The 25,589-nt window shown below is 46.3% G+C and overlaps 1 protein-coding gene across 10 annotated transcripts in view; it reads left to right on the top strand.

Annotated features, from left to right (window-relative positions):
* INPP5A (inositol polyphosphate-5-phosphatase A) overlaps positions 1-25,589 on the top strand; it is a 230,852-nt gene that overhangs the window by 81,949 nt on the left and 123,314 nt on the right. For all 10 annotated transcript variants that reach the window (XM_040703146.2, XM_015289008.4, XM_046943201.1 and 7 more), the window contains exon 4: positions 857-944. In XM_040703146.2, the coding sequence (XP_040559080.1) occupies positions 857-944 (88 nt within the window). The remainder of the gene's footprint in view (positions 1-856; positions 945-25,589) is intronic.

Raw genomic sequence — 25,589 nt, forward strand, 5'->3', positions numbered from 1 at the left:
ATGTTCTAGGCAGAAAGTCAGAAGGCTGCTTTCAGTCTGCAGATAGTAGAGTTCAAGAAAGGAAAGCTATAAAAGTGAGGCCATGGGGGCCTTTGGCATTAATCACCCAATTACATCTAATGTTCAGATGTTCAGGGTCATAAGTCCTTCACAACTGTATCCAATAGGCACTGAGAAGCATTGAGAGTTATGTTGAAAGTGATGCTGATGTTGTCAGCTCCAAAGCTCGTAGGTAGATGGCTCTACCACAGAAAACTTTCTTCCCTGAAACTTGTTACCAAATGAGGTAAAAGCCAATGGTTCCTGTAGGTTACAAAATCATAAACTGGTTTGAGCTGGAAAGGGACCTTTAAGATCATCTCGTTCCAGCCCCCTGCTGTATGCAGGGACACCTCCCTCTAGACCAGGCTGCTCACAGCCCCATCCAGCCTGGCCTGGAGTGCTTCCAGGGAGGGGCATCCACAGCCTCGCTGGGCAACCTGTTCCAGTGTCTCACCAACCCCACAGTAAAGAATTTCTTCCTGATATCCAGTCTAAATCTACCCTCTTTCAGTTTAAAGCCACTTCCCCTTGTCCTGTCACTACCTGCCCTTATAAGAAGTCCCTCCCCAGCTTTCCTGTAGGTCCCTCCAGGTACTGGAAGGCCGCTAGAAGGTCTCCTCAGAGCCTTCTCTTCTCCATGCTGAAGAGCCCCAGCTCTCTCAGCCTGTCCTTGTTGGGAGGTGCTCCAGCCCACTGGTCATCTTTGTGGCCCTTCTCTGGATAATGATGACATTTCAGTGCAGAGAATGATGCTGAATTAACATGAAATGTTTGCATGTCTCTTCATATTTTCAATCTCTTCTTTGTCTTTTAGAGAGTTATTATCAAGTGATGCAATGAAAGACTACAACAGGGCTCGAGTTTACCTGGATGAGAATTATAAATCACAGGAACATTTTACGGTAAATTTCTTTATTTAATAATTTCAGTTCAACAAGTGATTAATTTCTGTTAAACTGTTTGGGTTCTTTTGGTTGGTGTCTGTATGTGAGCTCTTTCTAACATGACGAGATTACATCTTTATGAAGTTGTTTTGTGCTAAGACGTTACTTTGTAAGATACACAAATGCTGGTTTCACAGAATTGCATCCACTGAAAAGTCAAATATTAGAATTCACAAAGCCTCTTGTTTAAAGTGACTCTTTTTTTCTCTAACAACCTTCTTAGTGAATCAGAATTACCTTCTATTTAAGAAGCTGTTTGACTGTCTGACAGCCCAGAGTGGTGCCAGGTCTGTCCAGCGGGGAGTGGGGCTGCCAGCAGTCAAGATTTCAGTTAGGAATCTTTAGAGCTTGTTGGCAGACTGTCTTGGGGGTGGGGGTTTGCAAGAAGAATTGTAGCATAAGTTTCCACTGGTTTGAATGACGTTTACATCACTCCTTTTATAAAGAGCGGATACGATCGTAAGGTCACTGCCAGGACTGTCCAGCATGTGGGCAGATATACTGTTCTACTTAAGTAATTACTGCTAGATTGTACAAGAATGAACGGTCCTTTAGTGGCAAACTAGTGATGTCTTCCTTCTGCCCAGGACAGCAGCTTCCTTTTCCCCAGAACATTTTCAGCCAACATTTGTCCGGGGCTCAGCTCCCACAGCCTGGGCCAGAGCAAGTGACAAAAGGGTGGGGGACAAAAGCAGCAGCATGGGCACCAAGCTCAGCTGAGCCAATGTCCCCCACATGCACATAAATCCCAGCGCAGCAGCATGTGGCTTAGGTGAATAGGAGCCTGGGAAGTTTTATATTTATTCATTTTTGAGTGACTGTGGCTAGGAGCCCCGGGAAGCTGGAACCGGAGGAGGAATGTTGAGGTTTTTTCTCTTTATCAGAGAGGAGGAAAAACAGCACTACTGGTTTTACTGAATCTTAGAGGGACAAATGTTGTGTCAGGAGCATTAAGACTTTGTGCAGGAAGCCTTGGTGGATGCAGAGCAGTAGGACAGAATTCTACTGTAGTTGCTCAGGGCTCATAGCTGAGGCCAGCAAAGCCCTGTGAAACCGAGGTCACTCCCAGCAGGGGTTGGGCCCCATGGCCTTCTGGGGTTCCTTCCAACCTCAGCTGTTCTGTGGTTGTGAGGAAGGGGGATGAGTATCAGTGTCCTGAACTTGGAAGCAGTGTACAGAAGACTACTGCACCCTGTAATTAAGTGTCTATAGCTTTTTCTTAAAAGATTTCTTAAAAGCATTACCTTGCATGTCTTTTTCCTCTCATGCTGTATTGACTGCAGCTAGCCCTTCCTGGAAAAAGCTTTGTCAACGTATTCTGTCAATAAGGGAGGAAAAAATAAAGACTGTACCAATGTTATTTATAGTGAAAATAGACTAACCAAGCAAATGTGTTTTTGTGATTTGATGAAATCTGTCTGTTGAACTGGTAACTAAATCTGTTAAAGATACGAAACAGAACTTCTAAATCAGTGCATGCTGTTTGTTGATAATGCTACCCTGTTGGTACAGCAGTGCTGAAGGAAATGGCGCAGTCATTCTCAAATGGAGAAGATCACAGGGGGAAGAGTGCTTCTCATAGGAGCCCTCAGATTTTTTCAGGTTGAGGGCCATCTCTATTATTAACACAGTAGTAAACGTAGAATCACAGCTGATAATCTACAAATAACCGAAGTATTGGGAAACAATGAACAATTGCACAGTGGTATGACGTCTGCAGCAGAGTGGGACTCCCTGCCTGGAAAGGAGCAGCTTTGGAAGGCAGTGCTGGGCAAGCTCCTGTGTGCTGTAGCTCAAGAAGGAAAGCAGTTCTTGCAAGTGTAACTAGTAGAGGTGGAGTATAATTTATTCAGTGACTTTTGCCTCTGTTTACAGGCATAGTGAAGCAGCATGGGTGTTTTGAATTCTAGTTTTTAAGCAGAAATTTTTAAAAGTATACTGAAAAGATAGAGGTGGTCCCTAGAAATATATTTCTGGCTTATTTTTTTCTAGGTCATTCTTTGTAACCTTTAAAAAACCTTTTAGAGTTGAACCAGTTCAGTGTGGAAGAAGGAGGGCCCTGGAGTGTGTCCAGAGGAGGGCAACAGAGCTGGTGAGGGGTCTGGAGCACAGGCCTTATGAGGAGCATAAGGGTGGTCAGGCACTGGAATGGGCTGCCCAGAGAGGTGATGGAGTCACCGAGCCTGGTGGTGTTCAAAGAGCGTTTGGATGTTGTATTGAGGGACGTGGTTTAGCGGGAACCATTGGTGAGAAGGGCGAACGAATGGTTGGACTGCATGATCCTGTGGGTCTTTTCCAACCTTAGTGATTCTATGATTCTAAGGAAGAAAACAAGGGATGAGAGATAATTTGTTTCTATTGTATAACACCAACAGAAAATACTTCATGATAGAGCAGTATTTTATACGTTCCTTTCTGGATTTCCAGTAGTGACGGCTTGGAGTCAAAGCCAGGGAATTTGGAACAGAAGGGACAGGGATGCACCTTCATGCTGACACTCATAATCTTTAGACTTGGAGTAGACTTGTTGGCCCTTAATGTTGATGAATCTCATATGTAGCTCTCAAGTCTACTGTCATAGATCAGAAATCCATAGAAATGATTTTCACACACGTGACTGCACTGCAGTGCTCCCACTTGTCTGTACAGTAATTGAGCATGGAACTTACAGTCTGGGTGACTGTATGAATGGGGACTTCACCATTATGTTGTGTCCATTTAGGGTAAAGTTTCAGTCTCATCTCCAGTGCGTCTTGGCTTACTGTGTTGTGCGTCTCCCTGCTTCCTCATTAGTTCTGTTTGATTGCGAAGGTCCTTAATGTCTGTGGACTTTTTTTCCATCCCTTCTATGGCATGGAATTGGCAGCATATGTTAGCTTTATAAGTATATTATTACCTCTCTCTCTCTCTGAAATATAAACACTTATTGCATGCATTGTTGTATGATGCTGTTTTCTTTAGGAAGGAGGGAAGCCCAAGTTGCAGCAGTTTGGCTAACCTTTACCCTGTGGCTCTAGTATTCCCTTTTTCTAGCAGTTTTGGCAGCGTTTCTTCTGTGAGGCTTTCCTTGGCTTGGCTCCGGCAAAGCTCCATCTGGTTTTGCTGCTCACAGTTCCTTAGCTTGGCTGCACTGGGACTGACGGTGAGAAAATGTTTTTCCACGGTCTGTCCCTTTGACAAACAGCCTCTCTTGCAACTGAGGGGAAGAAGGGTGTGTGTTTTACAGGAGTTCTGTGGAGTAAAAAATAGAATGTGATATCCAAGTGTCTCTTGCAGAGTGATTAGATTTTTAAAGACTAATAGCTTATTGTGTAGTAGGGACCCAAACAGTTCATCCCAGATGCAGAAAGAACCTGGTGGCAGGCATTTGTCACCTGTGGTCCTGTACGCTGAGTCCAGCCTGAAACAGACTGGCAGTGAGGGGGGGGGGGGTTTGCTGTCATGATGGGGGAGAGCACGGCTGCTTGGTTGGGTTGGAGTTCCCATGGTGATGGATTTAAGCTGCTGGGAATTTTTTCTTCCCAAAACTTGCTCAGTGCACACCAAAAGGCAAGAAGCACCCAGGGGCGTGCAGGGGTGATGCTGCTGGGGGGCTGGCAGGGTTAAGGGGGGCTGGCAGCAGCTGCCCTACACCCGAGCCATGGGCCATGCTGGGCAAACTCGGCTGTTGGGAGTGGGCAGCACATGTGTGCAAACCAGTCTGTCACACCATGTTTCAGCAGTGTGTGGCTTTATGAAATTGTAATGTGACCTGAAGATCGATCTCCTGGCAGAAAGCTGTTGCATTAGAGCTAATGCATCTCTGCTCTGGGAGTGTGACAGAGGCAGAGCTAAGAGCTCCCAGCAGTTATGAATGAGCTATGCGTGACAGCCTCTGTGCGTGTAAGGATCGTTTCCCAGAAGCTCCCAATTAACCATGCAGGCAGCTCCGGTGGCGTTCCTGTTGTGACTGAAGTACTGAATGCAAGCCAGCACGGACAAAACTGCCTCATACACCAGCCAGAGATGTTCAGGTACCCAAACAACTTGATAGTGCAATTCACAGCTTTTTGTAAACCTTTCACTTAAAACCCTGGTACTTGTTTGTCTTATTTAAAAAAAATAGACACTTTCTTTTGGCCTATGTAAGCATGTACACACGCTTACACATAGTGCCTAGAATATGGCTATGGATGTTTTTGTGGTTGTTTTTACTTCGTGTGCTAATAGGTTTTTTTAGATATAAAATAACTCTTAACTTCAGTTAAAATGAAGCCTTGGGTGTCCTCAGGTAGCATCTAAAGAGGGAGCTCTGCTGAAATCCTTCACCACGATGATAATAACCTGATCTGGTGTGACTCCGCTCTCTTGGCAAGCAGTGGTCCTAAAAATTAAGGCAGACAACATTTTATTAAAATGCATAATTTTATGTTAAAATTATATCACCTCATTACTAAGAGAATAGTAAAGTTAATTTTTGTTAGATTAATGATACTTGAGTAATATTTTTGGTTGAGCTGAGTTCGAATAATTGGCCATTAATTGAAAAAGGAAATTGAATGGAATTTATCTTGTACATAAATCCTGTCATAGTTATTAATGAGTCTTAGAAAATATCGGCCTGTTCCCAGAAACGAATGGTGTATGCTGATTCTTCTGAGCTTATTAGCTGTGGCAGTTTAGAGTTTTGTTAAATAGAAGATGATTTAGGAAGAGGGACATAATTGAATTGAACGTGGGGGATCCACGTGCCTCATCAGTTCTCAGACCGTGATTCCATTAGCAGTTGTTGAGGAACTTTGTGTTTGCAGAAATGCAGCAGTTCTCCAGGAGGTGGTGCTGAAGGTCTGCTTTGCTTTGTTAACCCACGGCTTGCTGTGGAAGGAGCTGCGGCCAGGCTCGGTTTTTAAGAGGCAGCATTTGAAGTACAGCGCTTTGCCTCGGGAGCGTGTTGTGAGCGCACGTGGGGCACACACCGCGTCCTCCTCCGCAGGCTCTGCCGAGAAGAATGCAGCTCTCGGGGCTGTGGGGAGAGCGGGGCGTCCTGGCCCTGCTGTGGCGTGTGGCACACCTGCCCACTGAAGGTTTTGGAGAGTGCTTTCAGCCACTGTTTACCTTTGATTGCGGTTATAGTTTGAATATTCTCGTTACTTACATGAGCCTCTTCCCACCTCCTTCTCTTTTCTCCATTCTTTTGGATTTTACTTGGTTTCTGAGTCTGGCTTTTATAGTATTTCTGAAAAAATATGCCAGGCTAAAGAAGTGGGAGTTCATTTCCAGCCTTAACCAATAGCACCGTGATGTGCTTGGCCCTGAATGCACATCTGTGTTGTACAATCTCAGCCTCGTGGCTCTGTGGTTCATGGCACTCAGCCGTGCTCCTCGCTCATCTCAGTGCTTCGAAGGGAGCTGGGATGCTCCTTTGAGGGCACCAGGGCTTGCCATCTGGCTCTTCAGAAGGCCCGCGCTTATTTGCTTTGACCAAGTCTGAGTATTTCAGCAGAGTACTGCCTGTCTTACAGTGCATGGCACGGTGAGAGGAGCAGCGCGGTGTCAGGCAGAGCGGCTGTGCAGGGAGGGGCGCAGGAGTGGGGCTGCGAGGGGAAGGTGGTGCTGCCGGAGGAGCCGGGCGGGCTGCTGTGCAGCTCCTTCAGCTGTGTCCCAAAATTAATGCTGATGAGGTTAATCCTGAAAGCAATCTTCTGAAACGCAGGAAAATCCATAGACTGCTTGTAAAAAGCACATACAAAAAGCAGTGGGTATTTTTGGCAGTGCGTCATTTATGATCAAGTCTTTCTCTGCTACCTCCTGTTGTTCTACTGAAGAGTCAGAATCCATTTCTGTAAATACCAACTGCATGAAACAAATGGCCTTGTGCACATTCTTGGGGGTGGTGTTGGCAGTGGAGCGTGTGAGATGTGTATGGGTGGTGAGCTGCCAGGTGATGCTGGGGAGGCCCTGCAGTGAAGCAGGAGGTGCACGCAGTGCAGCGAGCATCTGGGGAGCAGTGCAATAGTCAGCGTGGTGCTGTCGTGTGGCACTCACACGTGTGTTACTCTCTACTAGTTCTGCTATGCAGATGAGAATAAAAGGAATGAAACAGTCTAAAGATGCGTTATCTTACCTGCAGCCCTCCTGACGTGCCAGGAGCAGCTCCATTAGCGGTGCACGAAGTGCCTCCTGGTGAGCTGTGCGGTGGAAGTGAGGTGGAGAATGCGGCCACAATCCGGCGGGGCGCGGAGCGCTGCAGTGCCCGGCGCGGCCGCGCGGGGGCGCTGTGGGAGCGCACAGTTCCCGCCGCGCTGTAGCGGCGCGGTGGTGCAGAGCCGCGGCGCGGTGCGGCCTCCCGGGTTTGTGAGGGCTGGTGGTTAAATACGGCGCTGGGAGGTTTTTAAACCCGCATCGCAAACTTTGACCTTTTCATTGGCCTTTTTTTTTTTTTAATTGAAAAAAGGAGTTTGTGAATCGGTGCGTGTAGAAGTTAATCCTGCCGCTTCTGCACGAGGGGCTGTGTGTGCTGCGTGCCACGGGCAGCGCCGGGATGGAACTCCTGAACTGCGCGGGGAACGCACGCAGCCGCCGGGAGCGGCGTCCGTCCCTCCCGAGGGGAGCGGGGCCCGCGGGGCGCCCTGCAGCAGCTCTGCTTCCCTCCGCTGCTGCTTTCTTTTCCCGTGCTTTCTAATGCCTGCAGCCCTGCTGTAAGGTACCCGCGGTGTTCTTGAGGGGGAGCCTCACGGTTCTTTTTTCCTCTGTTTTCTGATGCTTCTGTGCACCTGAAAGAGGTGAAATAATGACAAACGACGGAGAACTGCGCAGATCTAAGCTGAATGATGCCATCTTGGGTCAGTTTCTGTTGTTTGCACACGTGCGGGCGCTGAGAGAAGCGGCTACGTGGCAGCGTTTTACATGCAGAGCCATTAGTGCTGTTATGTAGCTGTGGTTTCATAGCTTACACGGCATCCCATCTTCTGTGCCCCGAGGATTTTATGGTCCTGTTGGCACTGCATTTGTACGACAACCTGTCCGTGTTTTGAAGAGCGTGGGACTGCAACTGTCTGCAAATAACAAACTTAGTGCAGAAATCCGTACAGCTAAAGAAATGCTGAGATGCTCACAGGCTGTAGTGCCTGAGCACCAGGGGAAATCGACTGTCTGTAAGGATTTAATAATAACTGAAAAATTACTGTAGTTGAGAAGGGGACGATAAAGGATAAACCTTATTTTTAAGAATGATGGCTGCCGTGCAGGCAGGACGTGCTGCAGTTGCTGGCTCGTGCCCCCCCAGCTGCATGCTGCCAGGCCGTGCTCGCTGCTGCTGTTTCCATCCAGTTCTGTGGAGGGCTGCAGGCACGGGCAGCAGCTGTGGGCATGGCACCCAGCTCTGCATGGTTCAGTGGAAGCTGAGGCTCATCAGGAGAGCCTGCATGGCACTAAGTGGCCACGCGCTGCAACCCACTGGGGCCTGGGTCCTGCGGGGTGGAGGGACCTTCATCACCTAGCAGTGCTCCCATCCATGGCCTACTCCTGCCAGTGGGGCCCCATCCCCCTGCCCGTCTTGTGCCAGGCGTGCAGGCTGTGGCAGGGTGGGATGGGGATTCCTGTCCTGCATCAGCAGTGCTCATCCTTGCTGTCCTGCAGGAAAACGGGAGCGTTTGGGGACTGTGCAGGGGGAATAGTGAGGTGATGTGGGATCTAAAAAGCTGTGGTCGGACTTTTTCTGTGGCCCCTCACTGCTCCTGTGCTCTGCAGGAGCTCTGCAATGCACTCTGCTCCTGCGGTCCCCTGCAGCACTGCTGGGCTGTCGGGGAGCCGGCAGAGCAGCGCTCCTCGGTGCCGGTGCTGTGCTGGTGTCTCTGCCTTGCTGCACGTTCACCTGTTGTTTGCTTGGGGGTAATTTGTGTGAGCAGTTACAGACGGGGCTGTTGATTGACATAGGGCATACACGGGAATAGTACATCTCTGCACCTGCATTCCTTTCAGTTGCTGCCTGTGTTTTTGGCAGCTCGGAGCTACTACTGAGCTGCAGCGTGGTGTTGCTGCCCACTGTTTGCAGTTCTGTTTGTGTCTGTTACTTTTCCTTTGTTGTACTACACATTGTGTGGGATTTATTCTCTTCAATCTAGCGTCTCCACGAGTGAATGTAGTTGTGACACCATTTTGTTGAATGCAAACAGTGAGGACTTGTGAGGAAAGCGCTGCTGCTGGAGCTGTTCACGTACTGTTGAGCGTGTTCCGTACGTGTGAACTCGGAGGGCCCGCGGGCAGAGCTTCGTGCCGCGCGGTGCCGGGGAGCTCCGCGGTCCGGCGGCGCCCGGCTCTGGGCAGCTCCCCTCCAGCCGAGGCCGCCGCCGGGGGAGGCGAGCTGAGCCCGGGGCCGGCGGCGGCCGAGAGCTCCGTGGGGGCGGGCGGAGCCCCGGCTGTACCGGTCGTTATCCGTCCGTCCGTGGGCACCGGCGCTGGGGGCTGCGGCCGGGCCTGCAGGCGGGACTGAGCTGAGCCGCGGGGAAGTGCTGCGCTCCGGGCGAGTGCTCCGGGAGCGCAGGACCTGCCTTGTTGTGGAGTTCGCCGAGTCCTGCGGGAACGTTCCTTTAGAAACGTCGGGACGCGGTTCTTCGGTTTGTCGCTGTTGCCGGATGAATGCAGCGTTAACGGGTTTGGCACGGGGACGCGCTGCCGTCGGTGCGCCGCGGGGTCCGGCCGGCAGTACGGCGCTGCCGCGGAGTGCGAGCGGTGTTTGTGCGGGGCGGGTGCTGGGCTGGGAACGGCCCCGAGTGGCAGGAAAGGAGGCGAGGTCGGAAAACGCGAAAATAATGACATACGGAATTACAAAATGCTATTTAAGGAACTTGCTAATGCGTTTGCTTGAGCCTTTGAATTAATTCTTAAATAAGATCAGCATGAAAAGTACTATGAATGCTATCTACTGATATAAACTAATGGGCTTATTAATGTTTGGAATAGCCTTATAACGCCGTATTCATTGCTGAAATGAAGGCGGTCCGTGTGCCCGCTCACTGCCTTCCTGCGGCACTTCGGTTTCAATGCAAAGCTTCCCGGTTTTACGCTTCAGAAACGCTTGGAAATGCGCCTTTGGTTTTACAATTAAAAACAAGTGGGTAGGAGAAAAAGCCCCGTATTGCATTATGCTGTCGTCGTCTTAAATTATTGCCGCCGATGTGAAAAGGCAGAAACCAGCCCATCTTCCAGGGGAAAATACGAGAGAAATACAACTGCGTGGCTCTCAGAGTTGGGCTGCGCTGAACCCCCGGGCGCTGCAGGTGGGAGCCGGGTAGGTGGGAGGGACGCTCCAATGGGAGCGGGCAGCTCACAGCCGCCCGCGGGCTGTGGCGTCTCCTCCCGCGGCAGCGGTGGTGGCGAACGCAAACCGAGCGCGGTTCGGCTCTGCGGGGGGGACTTCACTTCCGTGGTGTCGATGCTCGTACGAAAGTGCCTCAGACGCACACTTACTACTCTGTTAAACTTAACAATGTTTGCAATGTACAAACCCAAACTAGAACCCTTTGACACTGAGGAAGTGTTTCCACTTAGTTTTAGAGGGCTTTCCAAGTGCCTATTGATCAGTGTTCTCTAACAGCGCAGAAATAATGTGTCTAATTTAACTGGCCACATGGAGGAGTATAGAAAAAACATTAGTTATTCCCTGAAAGGCTTGGAACATCGATAGAGGACATAACATTAATGACTTTTCTATACACGAGCTTCAAAAATGGCTAAATGAGGAAGAAATTAGAGATTTATTTTCCTGTAATTTCAGCAGTTGTCTGGTTTTACTGCACCAGTGAAGCAGTGAGCAGTGGATGTCACACTCCGAGTATTTCCCGGTTAATTTGTCCAACGTGCAAATCATAAAAGAGAAAAAGATGGAAACGTGGATTTTGTTCATTTTGACAAATGTGGTGGGTTTTGCTCATGAAGTCTGGCTGAGAGCCTGCTGCTTCTGGCCACACGGTTTCGGATCCTGCTGTTCTGAGTGGCTCACTGCATCGGCAGCGGCTCTGTTGTTTCAGTTCTCCCTACCTGAACGTAGGTCAGTAATTTGGTCCCAAGTTATTGACAAAGAAATGAATGGTAAATCTTTCAAACTGGCAAATACCAGATTTCCAGAGGTGAGTGGTGGCAGTCTGAGCTGGGAAGAGACGTATTGCTATCATTTCCTTTCTTGTTTGTGCAGTACTGAATTAAAAAGGAGTTCGGGGTTGGCTTCATCTTATTCTTTACACTCCCCACCCCTTTCAGTTAAACAGAAGATTTCTTAGGGGAAAAAAATTACGTATTCTGTTTTGTGAATGAACCATAGCCCTGAATGTTGGTTCTGGGGCCGGCTGGAGTTACTCCTAGGCTGTCCACAAATCCTTTGTAAACCAGAAACTCCTATGCAGGATTCTCTTCCTGTTGGTGAGAGCAGATTTGCACGTGGCATTCAGAAATGCACGGGGAGCAGATGGTCTCCTTTGGTTGTTGTTGTTCTTCCAGTTTGGCTGCTCTCGGTTGTGCGCTTTTTCACATTTTTCGTATGTTTTTAACATTTTTGTGGCAGTGTGTGTATACAAATACCCCTGCAAAAAGCCAGGTGTGCTTTGTCTGCTGTGGGCTGGAAGAGCGCTGCTGCACATGCAAGGAAATGGGGAAGTGGGGCTGCCCAGAAACAGCTAGGAGATTGGGTAGAATTCCTGTTAAAACTTCTTAGCTGGGGGGTGTGACCACTTAGGCTGGGGCGGGTAGGGGATTTAGAGCACAAAGGCATAATGTGGGGATGTGTAATGGATGAGAACGTCAGAAACAAATGGCTAACAGGGGAAACGCAGTAAATACAGGTGGGAGAAGATAAAGTAGATATGAACTTCAATGTACAAAAGTTTGGCAGGATGGTGAGGGGAGACAGGAATTCATGTCTATCTCAGCTAATTATGATGACTTACTGATCTTGGAATATCTCACATCCCTAAAAATGCCTCCAAAACAGGTGGAGCACCTGTCTATTGGTTCAGTCAGCTGAGAAAGTAACTGTGGTTATTAATCCTATCTTCAAATATCACTCTTACTTACAGACTTCTTTTATGTAGATTTTTCTTTTAAATATCAGTTAACGTAATGATAGATCCCTTAAAGCTGCCTGTCTCCTTGATGCTGATTGCCAGGTAAGAATGTGAAAACCCATTGCTAGTAAGCAGTGAGTGAGCAAAGTGAAGTAAGCAAATGTGCCTGCTGTAGGTCCTGCTCCGGGTGATGTGCATCTCTTGAAAAGAGAGGAAATACCTTGGTTGCATCCTAACCTTTTATATCTCCAGCACGTAGTGTCTGGTGTCTTCGCTTTTTCTTTTTAATGTTGGCATTGAGTGGTATCAGTACCCCCAAATCCCCCACTGAGATGCACATGCATGGATACAAGTGCTATTAGATTGTATTTATGTCCTCTTTTGACATGCCACTTCTCAACAAAGGCTGCAGTCTAATCCCGTAGTTAATATGGCACATGCAAACAGATAATACGTTGATAGTTTGTGTTTGGGGGGTGGGGGGGGGATTTAAGGTGTGATGAAAGCAAGGCACTGATTAACTTCTACAAGGTATTATGGAGTTCTGGGTATCTAATGGGTATTTCTTACATCATAATTATACTTTTGGAATTGAAAAACAATATTTCTTCCAAGTACGGAACGGGAGTGTTCACATGATACAGAAATAAAAGCCAACTCTGGAGGGAAAGGGAAAGAACTGCAGTTAGCATTGCTTTATTAGTAAGCAGAATTTACAGTATACAGCTTCTCTGCAGTTGCTTTCTGTAGCAACAGTGGAAAGCCTTTGCACTTGCGCTCTCATTTGAACTGCTGAATTAGATGTAGATCTGCTGTGCTTAGTTGAGGCCTGTGTCCAAGGTGTGCAGGCTCACTGCTGGGCGGAGGAGCAAAGACCACTTCCTGGTGGTGCCTCTGCTCATGTTCAGTCATGTCTGATATCTGAGGTGTGTGTGGCAGGAAGAAAGAAGAATTTAGGTTATGAGTTCTGGCATCTGTGGTCTGTCTGGGGTTGGTTCTGATGTTGAGAGTGAGACCCTCTCACCCAGGAAAGAGGTGCAACTGGGATTTCTTCCCTCTGCGATTGCAGTTGCAAGCCGTGTCCTTGTGTCATGCTCATTCAGCCAGCTGCTTTCAGCAGAGCTGATGGTGGTAGAGCAGCATCCTCCATGTGCAGGGGCCGCTGCTAGTGGGGCTGAGCACCATGCTTGCTGTGGGACCCAGTGGTTCTTCTGTTCTCCCAACTCTGTGACCTTAGCTGGATATTTAGAATTCCCTATTATTGATAAACCAACATGAATATGTTTTCCAGTTTGTTTCCTGCAGAATGATTTGATTATGTACATATATGTGCAAAGAAATTCATTCTTTCTTTGTGGCAGCAGGAACCTGAGAATAGGTTTGAAGATGCTGTCATCCAGACTTGTGTCTCACGTGGACTCCAAGTTACTGTGAAGTCCAGGTACAGCTGATGATCTGAACGTGGTTTCAGCAGGACTTAAGTAAATACTTTTCCCTTTCTGCTGCTATATGTACTCTAATTATATTATGCTTATACCCTTAATTCCCAAGCAATTACAATATATGAAATGAAGAGTATGGACTGTCACCATAAATTACGCTTAAGAGAACAAATGGCTACATGAAAAGATATACCTGGAGTTTTGCACAGGAGATGTACACAGTACTAGGTACAGCTATCCATTACCGTGGAGTAAATAAAATGCATTTTAACTGCTTAAACTCTAAGGAGAATTGAAGGCTAGAGAGGTGTTGAAAAGAAATAGCAAATTCTAGAGCAGCTTTGTGAACAGCTGCTCACTCAGAGCAGTCGTGTTCTATGACTGTGATGTCCATCAGGTCAGAACTGGGCAGTAACTCTTCATGGGAGTAGGTGTGTCGTCTTTATTTTGTTTATCAAGGTTTTTCTGAGACTCAGAAACTTCTGTGTATTGCCTGGTGCGCTTGTTGGCCTCTCAGTGTATCTTTGGCTGGATATCCTGTTTATTGGGTGTCTGGAAAAGGTTTCATTTGTTGCTTTGGGAAGTCACAGCAGGCTTGACCCTGCAAAAGGGAATGACTTTATGAGAATTATCATCTGTGTTGGTTCCTCTGCTAGCTGGCTCATGTCCCCACTTGTAATGATTTCTGCCTGCTTTCAGGTTAGTTTTTAGGAAGTGAAGGAGGAGCCCAAGCCAGCAGAGGAACTTATGCTACGCCTCAGTCTTTATAGTGATGATGGTCGTGGTTGACACAGAGGAGGTTCAGACTTCCAGTGAGAAATCTGTGCCTGAGGATTCTCAGTCACACAAAAGCAAACAGTGTGGAGGAAAAGCCACGGGGTATCTACACTGTAAACTGTATTTCAGGGCTCCGCGTTATTTCAGCCTGGAGTAAATCCAGTTCCGTAGGATTTTGTAGTTGTGCTAAGAGTTTGATGTTTAAATATCTTCGAATTGTAGCGTGTTCCTTTGCAGATGGCCTGTGTGATAGGAACAGACAGTGAATCCTACTAAGACCTGAACCAGGTTGTTGATTTGGACACAGTATCACCTGGAGAATGTCACTTACGATTACTACCCCACTGGAGGTCTACTTGGTTTTTTGGCTATTCATTGTGCACCAGTAAAATATTGCTTATAAGGTGTCCATTAAAATACTTCAGTGCAGTGGCTGAGGTTTTCATTTTTACAGGGATACCTTAAAGGTCTGTAAAATGGCACATCCTAATATTGGCTAAGTGGAAATTATGATGATCTAATCCAACTTTGGTATAGGTAATGGAGTGGTGAATTATAGAGTTGCTGTCTCTCTGATCTGGAGCAATGGCCATTTTCAAGGAAGGTGACCTAGGACATGTCCTCAGTCATTAGTCCTCTCCCAGGTGAGAAGTTGCAAGTTGTGCACTGGTTCTCTGCGATCCTTCTGCAAGATTTTCCAAAAAATCCGTGTGAGAACTGCGTTACTACAGCTGTTCTCATCCGGGTCTTGAAGTATCTCAAGTTTTCTTATCTCCTATTAAGTACAAGTTAAAACTTTAATTCTGTGACCTGGATCCAAAGTGGTGTTTTCATAATTGGTGCTTTGGTTTGTGATTGGCAGAGATCAACAAACAATGGGATTTAATTGTGAACAGGGTGCTTTGCAGTGAGATGCAGGAGCAGGTATGTTTGTGCGTTGAGGCCATTGGCTCTCAGCTGTTGCTCCTGCAGGACATAGCACAGGCCAGGTGCACTGGGCAGGCTGCGCACCTCGTTGCTGTGCACATCCCCATGGGCACGCCGAGTCTCCTTACCCTGACTCTGCAGTGCTGCTGTCAGTAAGCCAGGAGCTGCTTGGCTTTCAGTGAACATCATTATGTAATGTTGCTCCTTTCACGTGACCTTTATCTCTGATACATAATTTGGAGAAATAGTCCTGCATTCACCTTCCAGTTAGTATTCTGGATCGTACCCCTGCGGGATGGCTATCATTTATTACTTCTCCAAGCATTGGATTCCCTGACAGCTATTTTTTAAAAAACATGATCTATTAATTATTCCCCTAAAAGAATGTGTTACCTGGAGCAGCCCATCCACAGAATCACTTCTCCTTGTCTCTTTCCTCTGTCAATAAGAGCCTGTGGGATTTCTCAAGAACTGCTTTTCAGTTGTAGATACTTTCCCCAGGTTGTATCTCCTCAGTTCCACATGGGTTTTCTTTTGTAAGGAACTGATTGTTGTGCTAAATAGCAAATTGCACCTGTTCATGGAATCAGCGATGACCCTCTGGGGACAGATGCTAGTGTTGTGTTGAGTGGTGGCTCAGAGGTGTGCAGTTCTGTTCCTGTTTTGGAAGCTGCTCCCTGGCTGTGGTCAGTCTGTAGTTGCACCCAAGGCGACTGCTGGGCCGTGTCCACATGCTGCAGGCCCCTGGTCTCAGCCTCTGTGTTGCTGCCTTAGGGACAGCTAAGCCTGCAGCTTGTGTCCCTATGGCTGTTTAGAAAGAGTTGCCTTTTTTTCCATGGTTTTGTGTTAGTACTTGCATAGGATCTCACTTGTCCTTTCCTAGAAGGATGAATGCCATTGTGAAAGGGGATTTTAAAGCCCTAGGGTGGTCAGCAAAGGTGACTTTGAAGTCAGCACATAATAGCTGAGAAGGAAACTGAATCCAGCCTGGGTCAAGGTGAGCAGAGCAGGAGCAGAAAGCGCTGTTCTGCATCGCCCTGGGCGGGTCACGCAGCACTCAGCTGCCAGCCAGGCCTGAGCTCCGCTGCCCACCTCCTTCACCCCATTGGCGGCAATCAGCCCGGCACCTGCGGGCACTGCCAAGATCCTCCTGCTGTCTGCTCTGCCCCCTGAGCTGCCAGAACGATGTTTGGAAAGTTATGGAAAATTAATTATTGATTACAGATGTGCCTCTGTTCAAGGAAGGTAAAAATGAATGGATGCGTTGACGGTGAGGGACGCAATCCGCTCTATGAAACTGATTGTCTTTCGCTCTGCTCCTTTCCTCCTGCTGTTTCTGCTCCTCTCTTGCCCCCTCCCCCTTCCCGCACGCCGGATAAAAGACAGGCCTGATAAAGTGAGAGAAACAAGATTGGTTTTCTAAGGGCACCGGGCCCTTCACGATCAGCTAAATCACGGGCTGTCTGGCTCCGGGGCTGGGTGATGACCTGCTCCCCGCGCCGTGGCACTCGCACCCCCCGGCGGGATGTTATGATGTGCACCCAGGCGGCTGCAGGGGGCTGCAGTGAAGGTGAAACTGTCATATCGATCTTTTTAGCACTAAAATATGAGCCACTTTACTCCACTCCCCGATGCTGTGATGTGAAAAATAATAACTCGGATCCAAATTAAAAATATTGATCTCTGGAAGGTGTTGAAAGTAAATAAACACCTTCCGAAGTTTTTGGGTCAGCCAAGAAATGGTATTCAGCAATAAATGTGTCGGCGTGTCAGAATCCAGGGTTCTTGATCTGTTTTTCCTTTTGAATTGATTTTTCATTACTTACTTCCTAAAAGTGTTGGAATTTGGTCCTCTACTGTTAAATCCCAGTGTTTGGGCAAATTATTTCTTTGGGGCTTATGAGGTGCTCCTAATCCACTCGCTCATTGATTGATTGATTTTTGACTCAATAAACTTGCATTACCCTTCCTTTATTTAAGGCTTTCATCATAATTTTTTGTACATTTAGGCTTGACTTTTTTATTTCCGTCTAACAGATGAGCTGACATTGGTCTATCAAACATGTGGGAAAACAATTGCCACAAGGTTAATTTTATTGCTAGCTCCATGCATTTTAAGTAGGTGCCAGGTATTTTCCACTGCAGGCTGATAAATTGCCATTGAACCACTAAAGCATAAGAATGAAGAGAAGCGCCGTAACAACAACAGAAACCCCAATATAAATGCATCACATTGCATAAGCATTAAATGGATTATTTTTGCTTCATTGGTTTAACTTCATTTTATATCTACCCAGAAATAGGCACACGCTAATGTAATAGCTCCTAAAGCGTTACCCTGCTCACACGCTGCTGCTGCAGTGTTATGAATTGGCACTGGAGATATTTCTGCTTGGTGGAAACAGTGAAGTACTGCAATGTACTTTTTCAGAACAGCAGCTTTCCGTTATGAACCAGTCAGTTTATTTTTGGACAGCAAGACATTCTCCGGGAGCAGAAATATTGGCATTACTCTTCTCTGGCAACTCTTACAGAGCTGCTTTTCAATGCTGTAAGGAATGGCAGAGCGCCCACGCTGCTATTGAGGAGTTTTGATGAGAATGAGAGCAGCAGCTTCCATTAATATAAAGAGAAGCTCAGTCAATGTGAAGTGTTGTTTGTTTGTTTTTAAACTCCTTGAGCAATTGTGTTCTTATGGTGGAGTCTTCAATCAGTCCCAGTTCTCATTGAGTTGGTGCTCATACTTCTGCTAACTTCTGGGCAGGTACATCTGCATCCCGTCCTTCCTTTACCAGATTTACTAACGGGTGCATGATGCTTCGCATGCAGTTTGGCTCGTGTTTCTTTAATTCGTGGAGATGTGGTCCATTGAGAGGAAAAAAGCAAGAGCTCCATGAATTACTTTACAGGGCTGATGGCATTTTAGTTGTTGTCTGCTTCTCTGCATAACTGCGTTTCATCAGCCAGTTTCTGCTTTGCTCACATGTCTGGGTGCTGTGCAGGGGCTCCCTGGAAGCAGCCGGCGGATGCTCTTAGCTGTATCCAGGTGCAGGGGTTGATCAAAATCCCTGGGATTTGTGCTGCTCTTGTAAGGCATGAGTTTGTGTAGTGCTCCTGTAGAAATGTTGCTGCTCAGCTCCCAGGTTTTGAACATGTAAACATAAAGGCACATGGGTACTTCCCTCTGTAAGGCCATTCCTGCAAGTTTTAAAGTTTTTATGGATTTTTTTAAATTCTGTAATGATGTCATAATTAAAAATTTGGTAGGGTATACTGTAACAGCTTTTTTTTTTGTGAGTGCCAAAGCAGGTTCTTCTCCTTCTAGAGTTCCATTAGAAGCAAGCCTCAGATCCATGCTGCCCCGAAGCAGCTGTGCCCACAGGCGTTCCCATCTTTGTGGAAGCAGGTGGAGGGCCATGGTCGTGGGCTGGGCTGGGCAGCAGGCAGAGCCCTGTGCCTGCACTGTGTTGGGCTGAGCACCTGGGGCTTCAGCAGTGCTGGAGGCACCTGGGGGTCGTGGGCTGTGGCAGTGATGAGGTCAGGCAGTAGCTTGTGGAGGTGGCATCAGTGAAATAGCCACGTGCGGTCCTCCGGCTTTCTGAGTATCCTTCTGTGTTCCTGGCACAGAGCTTCTGACTCCCCTCTGCAGACTGAAATTCATGCTACGGAGATGAGCATTTTTCAAGGATTTTTAGGCACAATGCACCTCAAACTCATGCACCAGAGCTCCATGGTGTGAGTAGTGATCTTCCTCCTGAGACAAGGGAGAGTACGTAAAGATGAGGCAGGAAGCCTTCAGTACTGCTTTGCTGAGCTGTGCTGGGCTTTCTGTGAGCCTTTGGTATTTGAAGGGCTGTGTTTCCCTGTGCATGCATGTGCCTTTGCAGCTGTAGCAGCAGCATTATGGCCAACTTGGGGCTGGAGCTGTCTGGTCCCTGCTGGCCCTGGAAGTGGAGCGGAGGCAAACGATGTATGGTCCTGGCCAAAGTACAGCTAAATTGTATGTTTTTGTGGTAGATAAGTTCCTAATGGGAGCAGGATTTACCTGCTTTTGTTTATGTTTAGCGGCTGACTTTGTGGGTTGCACTCATCTGACAGCACCTCAAGGCAGCACAGGTGTGATGTGTCCGGGCCTGTTGTGCCCATGGGCTGTGTCAGATCAGCAGGGCTGTGATGGGTTTGTGTTGAGAAGGACAGAGCACCATATTCATCTCTCTTCTCAAAAATTGTGTATTTCATTGGAGGAAAGCAGAGCTTTGAATTCAATCAATGCAGGTAATACTGAGACCGGATGCTGCTAATTGATTGTTGCAGAGAAGCTGTAGTATGAGGACGTAGCAGCTCTGTTGCTGCCGTAATCACCTCGTGCTGTCCCAGGCACACAGCATATTAAAGCAGAGGCGTCAATAGCCGTTTCAGTGTTACTAGCTATTTAAAGCCCTTTACTTTACTAGCCCTTTAAAGTTAAAATCAGTTTTGGTCAGAATGCCTTTCAATTTAATCACTTGTCAGCAGATTTTCTGAGTTAAAAAAAAAAAGTAAAAAAAAAAATAACAAACCATGTAACTGATTTGTTGGCAAAGGTTTGAGCAGGCTGTACTGTGGTTGAACCATACATCAAGGGGAAAGACACATACAATTGAATGCTGTGTCATAACGCCACATGTGGGAAACAAATATTCTACAGGAAATCTGTTGGTGAGCAAACTGAAAAACTGCTAGGCTCCCAAAGAGCTCAAAGTCTTGTTAGCACTTTCTGACAGGAAACCACTGCAGTAGCGAACACAGAGCAAAAAGGTGTCGTGGCTGATTCAGAATTTGGATCTGTGGTCCTGTTTACTCAGCATGTTTTTCCATGAGGATGCTCTCTCCTCTTGCTAGAATTGTTGACACCTGTGATCCTTTTGACTCCTTACCACTCCTACTGCTCAATTTCCAGTCGTGCTCAGAGGATTTGTCAGGGTATCTTTTGTGGGGGCCATAAGACAGTTGTAGGGTGAGACACAGTGCTTCTTAGCAACTACAGTTGTGATTTGGCTCTTCGGTTGGGTTTGCTGAAGGGGCTGAACCCAGAACATTGAGTCCATGTAGGCCCTAACCCGAAAGGATGGTTTGTGTGTCCAAGGTGGGCATCTGATATGAATGGTGTTTTGTGCATCCAGCTTAGGATAAATCCCGTGAGGAGGCGGCTCTCCTCACTGCGTGTTGTGTGTGAAGCAAATAAGCATAGCGGGGCTGAAGATCAGATTACTGAACTATTAAATGCCGTCTGGTTTTGTGTGCGTTCCCACAGCTTCATAAAAGCCTGGTAGAAGAAAAGTAAGATGTGATACTGAACGTAGTGTAGAAAAGAAAGGTGATTTTCAAATGGAACGTTTGCAAGTGTAAGCAAGTAGGAACCAACTGCCAACATTATCTCTGGAAAAGCTTATCAAATGAATTGAAAAGTGAAACGTTGATCACTTATCCTACCTCCAGCAGTACAAATGTAATTCTGAATGAGGTTGTCAGTTATGTAAGTTTTACTGATGCTTTGTTTGTTCTTAAAACACTTAAGATCACTGATAATTAACAGGCTTTGTTAAGCTAACGCAGGTCAACATGCATGATAAATGGAGCTATTACTGTACATAGGGAAACAATTAATTTGTTGCTCCATATGGTCTGATGTCCATTAACATGCCCTATTAATACTGCAGGACAGAGAAGCTGTAATTGAGTGTACACGGCTTTCAGATTATGCGCAAAGGACAGCGTTCTGTTGTCTATTCAGACGCTAATTTGCGTGGCGCCTTTTTCTTTCCTCGCAGCTGAGCGGGGATGACGGCTCTGCCCGGTTGGCACCGCTGCCCTCAGCCCTGCCTGCACCGGGGGCTGCTTTCTCTTTCTTTTACTGCGGATGCAGGAAGACTCGAGGAAGAACATCTTTGCCTTGTTTAATTCTCGTGCCGTGTTACTTCTGAAGCATATACGTGCAATTGATTGTCAGCTGTAGAATGTGGTGTTGGATGGTCAGTGCCCGTGTCTGGGTTAGTTTCTAGTGCTGCTGAATAGAGAAATGTTTTAGGTGTTAGTGCGGTACTGAACAAAGTTGTCAGCAGTGATAACGTTGCTGTGGTGTGAAACAGTATTCCTCATGTTCCTCAACTTAACGTGGAAGTCCTATCTGAATGTCTGGTTTCCTTTTTACAGTTCTGTTCAGCAAAGTGATCTCTGGTTAACGTAGAGGTGCTTACTGCTCCCAGTGGCTGTAGTGAAGTGCTTGTGCCTGTCATTAAAACAGGCAAAGAAGGAGTAGAACATTGTTTTACGTCTGGTGACAATTTTATAAGGACGGCAATATTTGGTTCTGTTTTCAACACTTAAAATCTCATCTTTGTCTTCCATGGTTTCTGGAGTTTGGAATCTGTTGCTGTTCTTTGAGGAGGAAACTCTCTGTAGTTAATGATAGAGGGAAGTCAGGACTGGAATTTGATCTCTGCAGTGCCATCGGCTCTCATGCCTGAGGAGCTGGGAATGAGGTGTCACACCTATGGCACATGCAAAGGTAGCTTTCCCTACTTTCCATTCCTAAACTCTGTTTGTGCTGCAGTTAATGTGTTTTACAAGTTAAACTTCAAAAAGAAATAATTGAACTTGTATTTATTTTTTTTTCCACTGTTTTGACATTTTTTAATGGTCCTTGGCTACCTCTTTAGGTTTCTTCTTTTGACAGTTCATCTGAGGAAGCTGTGATTTGACTGATTTAATGACGGAACACGTGGCAGACGGCAGAGCTTTTAATTGTCCTGAGATATATTTTTCCTGAGTCTGTGGCCATCTGCAGCCTGCTTTTAGAACCACTGATTGATGAATTCTGCTGTAATTTAAACCAAAAGTTAATAGGACAGGCCTGCTCGGATCTCATACAAGTTATTAGACCTACAGGGCACTTTGAAATATGCCATTTATTATTCAAAGAAGTGCAAGCCAAAAATGTTTCATATGCGCTCATAAAAATTCAATATAATTATTTCAGGGAACTTCAGGAAATGCAGCTGCTCAGATGAGCTGAACTTATGAAAGCAGAGCCCGCTGCAGGGCACCGAGCGCTCCGTGCTGCGCCCCCAGCTGCCCGTCCCTCCTGCAGCAGCGCTCTGTTGCTCCTCCAGCTTCCTGGGCAGAAGTTTTTTCTCCGCCTTTTATCGCAGAGTTACATCTGTGACATTCAAAGTTGCAGTTGTGCCATATGCTCCGAAATGTCAAATACTGATAACACTGATTGTTCCCTCGGTGTTTGGCCGAAGTTGTGCATTTCTGTATCCTGAAGTCGTGTCGATGAGCTGAAATGAAGACAGCGTGGCTGCGTTTCCAGCTAGTCAGACTAGAGATACAAACAGAATCCTTTGGCTGTCTCATAAAGTTTAAGGTTTTCTTTTATTAAAATCTTCCTTTGAAATAATAAATGACTGCAGGTTGTCATGGCAGGGTCTGGAAAGGCCAGCACATGGAGCGGGCTGAGATTTCATCTGAGCGTAGTTGAGTTTTATAGATCTATTTATGAGATCCAATACCGTAATGATGTAATTTTGCTTGTCTAATAAATGTAACTGTACAAGCAAAGGATGGCAAATATTTCCATTGTGACCAAAATCCTTTAAACTGCAGCTACTTTGATCTTAGAGCTCATGCTATTTAATAAATGCTGGCTATTCTTCTAACAATCACAATTGTTTAAAGGGTTTTCAAAAGGGATAGAGCAAATCAAATAAAACAATTACTGTTCTATCTCATTCTGAAGTTAAGTGTATTTTTAATGTGGGTCTTGTTTAGTGTCTCCTCCCAGTTTTCATCCATTATCACAATAATTGAGTTTGTAGCTGGAATTAAATTTATCAAATTGTGTTATCCTCTTTTGAAATTGGATAGGTATCCTGGCAGTGGGAGCTAGAAGTTAATCTGCTTTGCTAAAGCCTCCAGTGGCACAGCGGCAACAGGATTGAGAAGGCTCAAACATTTTCCTGTCACCCTGGACACGATGTAATTTCTCCTCAATCCCTTGTGCAAATAATGACATTTGAATCGAGCATTAACAGGCTTAATTACTTTAAAATTGTCATTTTAATTTACACTGATACAGTATTGATCATACAAGCAGAGATTAAGCTGTTCACTGGAGCAGATGATGGGGAATTAAACATTAAAGGGTCCTCGTGGGGCTGAGAGGCCGCCCAGAGAGTGCCAGAAGAGGAATGATATTTCTCCGTAATGAACTGGCGGCATGCAGGGACATGAATCTTTGGCCTACTGGAAAAAGGGAAATAATGGGGTTTGGGAAGCATTTGCAGGTTATTCATTCGCTGCCATGCACCAATTCTCCAGTGATTCATCCACCTCACCAACATTTATTTATCTAGCAAATTCAGGAGCGCTGACCTTTCTGCTAAGTACATTTAACATAAGGCAGAGTGAAATATTTTAGGTGCAACTTTTTATAAATACTGGTTATTGTTTCTTATTTCTGACTAATATTAAGCAGTTATTTAATCTGCCGTGCATAGCTGCGGCCACTTCCTCTGCCCGTGGAGATGGCCGGGACTTCATGAAGAGACCCGAGCCTGGTGGGACTGGAGGAGGTCTTCCCGAGTCCTCGGCCTCATTTAGCTGTGGTACGATTTCCTTTTTTGGTAAACCTGAATTAAGGTTAATTTAAGGCAACCTGGCACAAGCGTGCATGGCAGGTTATTATTACATATGGGGGATTAGTCCTCATGTGACAATAGAAGTGACATCCAGTCCTTGTAAAACCTCCAATCCAAAGCTGTCGCTGGAGGCAGGATGCTCCAAAGGCCAAGGCTCAATAGTTTAGGAGCAGCGCTTTTATTTCAGCATTGAGGCTTTTGCCTAACAATTTGTTTGATATCTTTAGGAAACAAGGACTGCTGTTTTGATAGTTTACTGCTGAAAAGTTCACAGTTAAGTACGGATGTGAAGTAACGAAAGAATCGATGTTATGTGTTCACACACAGCAGCCAGGTGTTTTATTTCTTTCCTTTGCTGAGCTGGTCGGTTACTTTTCACTGTGTGCCTTTGGCTTTATCAGGGAAGCCAACCAGCGGTGCGGCAGAACGGGATGCCGGAGGAGCTGCGTTACGTCCAGTCGTCCAATTTAAATTCTCCTTTCTGAAAACTGCTGTTTTCCCATTTAAAGCATGTATGGCCACCTCGCAGCCCATTGACCTCAGGTGTGGGATTCTGTTGTTTTGGTAAAGATGTCAATCCCTGAGGACATCCATTGAAGTTGATATCATCTGTGGATTCATTAGTATAACCTTGTTAGAATGTTGTTGTTGCGGGAGGATTCTTATGCTCTTCAGTCAGGAAAATATTGTGAGTAACAATCTGATGTATTTCCAGATACAAACAGCCATTGGTTTAGGATTCAGAAATACGTATCAATGACTTTGGGTTTTTTAAGTTAAAAAGATTTTCAGAGCTAAGGAGAAATTGGCTTTAAAGTCAGAAGTGATGTGCTGATTGGTTTTTGTGTTTTGACTTTTGTTGCTTTTGACTTGTAGTCTGAAGCACATCCTTGTTGGCTCTCATTGTTTTCTCGTGTTCGTGCCTGCTAACACAGGTCTATTTGTTTTTATTTACAAACGCTGTTTTTGATACAGACATTTCCTAGTACTTGCTGTGCTTTTTCCCACAGTGTTATTGACTTTCATTTTGCAGTCCTGTTCTGGGGTTGCTGTTTCCTCCCAATTGCAGAAATAGGTCCCTGTTGAGCTGTGCAGACAGCAGCGCTGCTCTGGCACCACAGGCTGTACCTGAGGAGCCGAGGCAGCCGGAGCAGCACGAGGACAAAGGTAGCCATGGCCGCTTCAGAAACCACAGATAAAATCTAGTTTGCGTGCAAGTGAGGAGGCATCTGTAGTGGTGGAGCATGGCTGAAGGTATTTGGGTTGTGTGAGTGGAGGTAAAGGAAAATGAAAGGAAATGGCAGGGTGTGGCTATGGTGGAAGTCAGGCAGGGCAGAACTAAAAAAAAAAAAAAAAAAAAAAAGAGAGAGAGAGGAAGTCTGTATTAGTTTAGACCAAAGTGTCCCTGTGCCAGCATCACAGGTGAGGTCAGGGCTGGCTGAACCTGACAATCTGCAGAGGAAGCCACAGTGTGCTTCAGTTCTTTGTGGGATATTTTTACATTTCCAGTTTGAGTCGTCTGTGCAGGGCAATATAAAAATGGTACCCCAGGAGAAAAATGAATTGCATTGAGTCACAATTCCAGCTGTGTGTATTTAATGACAGCTGCCTCTATTCAATGTAAAGGTGGTCTGACTGGTCTGTTTCATGGGCGTTGGCCTAGGCCATCACGTAAATTCCAGTAGCAGACGAGGTTACAGCACAATGATGTTTGCTGCATTGCAGGGCAGGTCTCATGCT

This window comes from Gallus gallus, chromosome 6 (genome assembly GCF_016699485.2).
Source record: "Gallus gallus isolate bGalGal1 chromosome 6, bGalGal1.mat.broiler.GRCg7b, whole genome shotgun sequence".
Lineage (NCBI taxonomy): Eukaryota > Metazoa > Chordata > Aves > Galliformes > Phasianidae > Gallus > Gallus gallus.